The sequence below is a fragment of the Olea europaea genome, chromosome 6, assembly GCF_002742605.1.
Source record: "Olea europaea var. sylvestris chromosome 6, O_europaea_v1, whole genome shotgun sequence".
NCBI lineage: Eukaryota > Viridiplantae > Streptophyta > Magnoliopsida > Lamiales > Oleaceae > Olea > Olea europaea.
In genome coordinates, this window is record NC_036242.1 from 21,601,277 (window position 1) to 21,607,097 (window position 5,821).

General features: G+C 38.7%; 1 protein-coding gene across 1 annotated transcript; it reads right to left on the bottom strand.

Moving 5' to 3' along the window:
- Nucleotides 1–3,091: 3,091 nt before the first annotated feature.
- Nucleotides 3,092–5,074, bottom strand: LOC111396530 (L-ascorbate oxidase homolog). Its single transcript, XM_023022944.1, has 2 exons — nucleotides 3,717–5,074; nucleotides 3,092–3,617 (listed from the first exon to the last, which is right to left on the bottom strand). The coding sequence occupies exons 1-2, from the start codon at nucleotides 5,072–5,074 to the stop codon at nucleotides 3,317–3,319; spliced, it is 1,659 nt and encodes a 552-aa protein (XP_022878712.1). The 3' UTR covers nucleotides 3,092–3,316.
- Between the last annotated feature and the right edge of the window lie 747 nt (nucleotides 5,075–5,821).

Sequence of the window (5,821 nt, forward strand, 5' to 3'; positions counted from 1 at the left end):
TGCATTAGCCTTTTGATGTTACACAAGGGAAGTATTTATAGTGGTACATGTGAAATGGGAGCCCTTGGATAAGGTGGCACGTGGCCTCATCTCTTTGATTTAAACATCTTATCAGGCATGAGGTTTGACTTGCTAGCTTGCAGGGCATTTATTGCTTGTGCGGAGCCCTCATACTAGTGACAAGACTTGACCTTTATGCTTATGATAGACATTCCATCAATCATTCGAATAAGATCTTTATGCAAATGATCTCTTGGGAGAAGTGAACATGGAGGACGCTCGCTTGTGGTTCGGAGGCTCCTGCATCAGCTTCGGGGCTTTGGCCATTTCACACAATACTTTCCTTGTGGGCTTCAGCTATCTTCAACTAGCTTCAGTATCATGGCTTCGGTTCATGGGCCTCAACATGTAGACCTCGGGTACGTCCACAGGCCTTGGTAAAAAAGCGCCTCGGCTAGTGGACTTCGGCTTGAAGGGCTTCGGCCATTGCCCACCTCGGCTGGAGTGCCACGTGGTTCGGCCTGAGTGGGCAATTGGCCCAGGTGGATTGGCCAAGGATGACAACACGCAACACACTGTGTTAGGATTTAAGTGCTCTATACTATTAGACTTGAATTCTTCAATTTTGAAAGGTGAGTAAAAAGTTACTTATTGAAAGGTTATGTTTGATTTTATAGTTGTTAGATTAAATTCAATTTTATTGAAAGGGTTAAGTATAATAAACTAGGAAATTGAGTAAAATAAAAGAAAAATTAGTTTTAGTAATTAAAGAAACTTTAGAAATCACCTAAACGTAAAATAATTAAGTTTTGGTATCGCCTATTTAATTATTGAAACTACTTAAAATAGTTAATTGTTGATTTAAAAATTATATTATATTTCAGGCGGCGATACGGACATCGAGACAATTTACCGACCGAACTGATTTTAGCGTATATGGCTCTATGAGTAGAAAAATATAAATATTTTTAAAAGTATTTATAAATTAAGTACATTAGTAAAGTATGTGTAATTATGTGTTCGATTTTATGATTATTACATAAATATCTTTTATTATGATACATGTGAATCTCAAATATTATTTATGGCACATTTGTGACTTGGTATGTAAAATATGTGATAATAAGATTTGTTTGGTATGTGAGACATGTAATATTAAGATCGGCTAGAAAAGTACTTCTTCTAGTTCACAGATGGGCCTTGGCCGTGTTCTATCCTACACGGAGGGGTCTTGACCTGACATTGGTCTTGATCGTCTACATATAGTTCACAGAGGGACCTTGGCCGTATTCTAGAATTGATTACCAAAGGTCTTTGAGACTGACTTTTATTCACGGAGGGAGCCAAAGGCCCATAGCGAAAGTTCTTAACTCGAGGGGCGGATTATATATTTCAGTCAGAGGGTACATTTTTTGTGAATTTTTGAGCACGTTTGATGTGATGAGATTATAGCATAGTTATCAGCTAATGTTCATATCATGATTTTAAGATGATATTTTATGACCTTATATGAATATTTCACTTTTTGACTATAATTACATGATGGTAGCTTGTAAATTATCAAAGGATATGAATTTGATTTTCAATAAAAATGTATAAATGAAAAAGTATATTTGTTTTGAACTTCTCTACTCACTGAGCTATCAACTCATATATTTTTCCACGTTTTTCTTATCAGGCAGAAATTGAGAATCTAGGCACCTTTTGGAGTTGAGCCTTAATTTTGGAGTCATAGCCACACGACAGAGTTTGTTAGTATAACTCACTTTATAAAACATGTAGTCAGTATTTTTGGACACATGTTCATGTCTAGATGTGATTTTACACACTTATAGATAGTTATGAGACTCAATATGTATTTTGTATCTATATGTACATTTCATTTTATTTCTTGGTAAAGGTTGAGATTTCGACTTATCTTTATTGTGTTGTGTTATAGTTTGGGATTTATGTGAAATCGATAACAGGTTGGTTAGTCCTGTTTACTAGGAAGATAATGTCGAAATTCTGTTTGGAAATTGATGTATAAAAAGTGATATATTGTATTCGTAGTAGCTTTGATAGTGGATCTGACTTTTAGTTGGTATCTATCATCTACGCACGCCATATTCGAATCCAGTAGTGTTACACAGGGCGGGGTATGTCATATTTGAACCTCATACCAATGACAAAAATTGAAGTTAGATTTCCTCAAGACACTTGTCACACTAATTTTAAGAGAAAATTGTCAAATTCTGTTTGTTGGGATTTTTATCCCAATTTGTGATTGTAATCACCAAAAACGAACCACAGCAGTAAAAAGAAATGAAGCAGAAAATAAAGAACAACATAAATTGTTCATCCAGCTCGGCCAAGTCTAATCTGGAGGGCTCAAAGGTGAAAATCGAGCCCGACACTATGCAAGAACCACCCAAGAGAGAGCACAAGTTTGATTACATGATTCAAATCTCAGCCAAAACTATCTACAGATCAACGATCTAACAAAGACCTCATAAAATATCCCCTAACCGATGCTGACCTGGACACTAGTAGTATTTGTTTTACAGTTTAAAACCCGACCAAAGAGGCCAAAAACACTGCCAAAAAAAGTCAAAATGCCGGCAGTACAACAGACCAAAAACCACCTGATCATCGGCCACAAACACAGGCCAAACAACAGATAATAACGCCCAAAAAGGAACCACACTTGATCTGAAGATCTGGACAAAGGGACCAGAATCGCCAAAGAGAGAGAGAAGAAGAAAAAATACCAAGTGAAGAATGAACAGTCTTTCTCTCAAAAATCGGACTTAAACCATATTAACAAAGGGGATCTAAATCTTGGCCATCCAATTTTAGTCAACGGTCCATAATGGTGCAAAAAAACACGAATCCAAGTGAAGAGAAAATAGCCAATAAGAGCTTGCCATGTGGACGGCCAGTAAGAAATCATTTTATCACTTGAAGAATCGCATTTTGTGGTTTTGAAAACACTTTCACACTATTGAGTGTAAATGGCAATATGCCATGTCTGGAAACCATTTTTATAATATGCAAATAAAATGAATACATCAAAATTTAATGATAAAATACAAAAGGGAAAAACAAAAACTAACCAAATCCTATGATCAATAAAAATATAAAGGTTGTGCCAATTTATACCATCAGATGTAGTTTTCTTCCTCTTTATTGGGAAGGGATTCGAATCTAAATTCTCTAGTCGCCCTCTTGCTGCACAGCCCGTTGATATGCTCCCTTGTGCTTCTTTAAGCCTGTGTATTATGGTAGCTTTGCCAGCCTCTAATTTTGCCTTGAAATCTGTCGACTTCAAGTAGAATCATGCAGTATATGGTTCTGGCATTGGCTGATCCTTAACAATTCCGCAAAGAAGATCATCGTCCGGGATGTTATACTCATCCTGAAGAGAACGTGCAGGGGAGAGGACACTGATGTAGAGTTGTTGGCCTAAATACTGCCTCTCTGATATCATTGATCTTAGGATCCACATTCCCGCGTTGTCCAGTGTTGTCATAATCGCAGCCCATGATTTCGGATATACTTGGATTGTGTTTCTACTTATAGCATCAAGAAGATTGTAGTTCTTCCTCTTATCTGGTGTCCATTTGCCTGGTTCAATCCTGTTACGTGGAAAATTTGTCATTAGAAGACGATATGTAAAAACGTTATTTCTTAAAAGAAAAATGGTGTTGGAACCAGATGTACGTATATATACTTACGCGACAGCAAAAAAGGCATATCCAGCCAAGTGCCATGATTGAACGCTCTTTTCATGGTTCTCGAATATGATCTCAACAAAGTTACGGAAAGTGGCATTGATCACATTTGGTGCAATGGTAATCTGTTTAGTATCTGTGGGTGGTTCGTCTTTAAGTAGGTCATATTTGAAAACTTTGCCTGCAACCCCAAAGTACTCAGCCAGCTTTAATGGAGTTTCGGTGTTTACGTGTGAGATTCCATTAATAGCATAACGAAGCTTTCCATCAACCTTGCCAGCTGAATTGACTAGCTTGATTGTGCGCGTTATGTTGATTTGGCCGTAATGGTAGGAGCCCTGAGGATTAGGCCTAGCAGCACTGGCTGTTAGGTTCCACCTAAATGACTTGAACTGGTTAAGGGACCAGGACCAACCAACGGGTCCCTCGGGCAGTTCTGGTGAGGCGGGGCCCGTGCTACCCGAATAGCTAATGGTTGCGGTCGAGGTCAGCGCAGTTTTCGTAAACCGCGTTGAAGCTACAAGATAATAGGCATTTGGTTCTTGATTAGCTGTTACTAGGACTGAATAGCATTGCCCCAAATGAACATCAAGGGAATCATACACATTTTGGACAGTGTGGGATCCTTCAATTTCCACCAGTTTCATCGTATGACCTTGAATTCTAACATTGATGGAGTTCTTCATCCCCACATTACAGAATCTGTATCTATAAGTCTTTCCAGGGATCATCGTAAACATCGGCTCATTTTCCCCTTTAGTGCTACCCGCCTTGCCATTGATCAGAACGCCATCGGCCCGTGCCAGGGTTCGCCCACTGTCAAGTAACTTCTTTAAGGTAGAGTGACCTTTTGTGTACCAATCACCCACCAGAACGTCATACTCATCCTCCGGCCGGTCAAATGGCACTGGAATAAGATCCCGGCTATGGACACGGATGGGCCCGTAGGCCCCAGCAGCGTGGTGCAACGCAGTCGTGGCGTGGTAGAAGAAGCTTCCAATCTGATCCTTCACCTGGAAGTGGTATGTAAAATTTTTACCAGGTGGAATGGGACAAGTTGTGCCCAATGTCCCTTCTTGCCAAGAATTCTTCCTCTGTTGAATGCCGTTCCATGTTAGAAGAAACGGTTCGTTGAGGTTGTTGAACACATTGACAACAATGTTGTTGTTGGAAGTGCAGTTGATTCTTGGTCCTGGAAACTGGCCATTGATGAGAATAACTTGTTGGGGTACACCCAAGGGAGAAAGGGTGGCATATGTAACGTTCCATGTGAAGAACAAGTAAGGATCTTCACAATGGACCGTCACGAACGTCGATACACATAATATAAGTGAAAATAACACCAAATTTATCCTACCCATTTTTATTAGCTACTTAAATTTTTCTGAAAATGTACAAAAATAAATGTACGTAAAGAGGTGAGTTGCTTAGTAGGCATTGGGACATTCTTTTTATATGGAAGAGAAGTGGGAAGAAAGTGAGGGGCCGTTACAGTTTAGTGCATTGCCCGCAAGCAGCGTTCACTGTCTTATTGAGGTATTCCTTTAATTTCTCCCATCTTTTCTTTGGTTTTCTGCCAACCGTTACACCCCATGCTACCGAACCCCCACGCCGTAGTGCAAAATAAAAAAATAAAAAAATAAATAAAAAGGGCTCTATAATATCTCAATGTCGATTAAGAAGTTTGTAATTATTTAAACGTATTTTTCTGGATATCTTGGCTTTTTATTTACCAGTAAAATGTTTAAAAAACAATTTTAAACCTTATTGGATATTTACATGAAATCTCTCTTTATATCTCCTTATATATCGAAAGGGAGCAATGGGGTCTAACAGAATGGTTAACCCAAAACTGTCAAGGCCCGATCAAACAAGACTCTTGTCAACTCTAAAGTACTGATAAAGATTATCTAATCAGTTCAACAAATCGACTTATGTAATCCTACTTTTAGCCTCCCACGAATAACAATGGGTGGAGACTTATCTGATGTCCTCTTTGTTAAGACTTGGGGTTCATTTCAATAGGGTCAACCTTGTTAAGAGGAGTGTCCCAATTCTTTATATATTGGTCATTATTTCGGTATTTTACCGATGTGGGATTATATTCC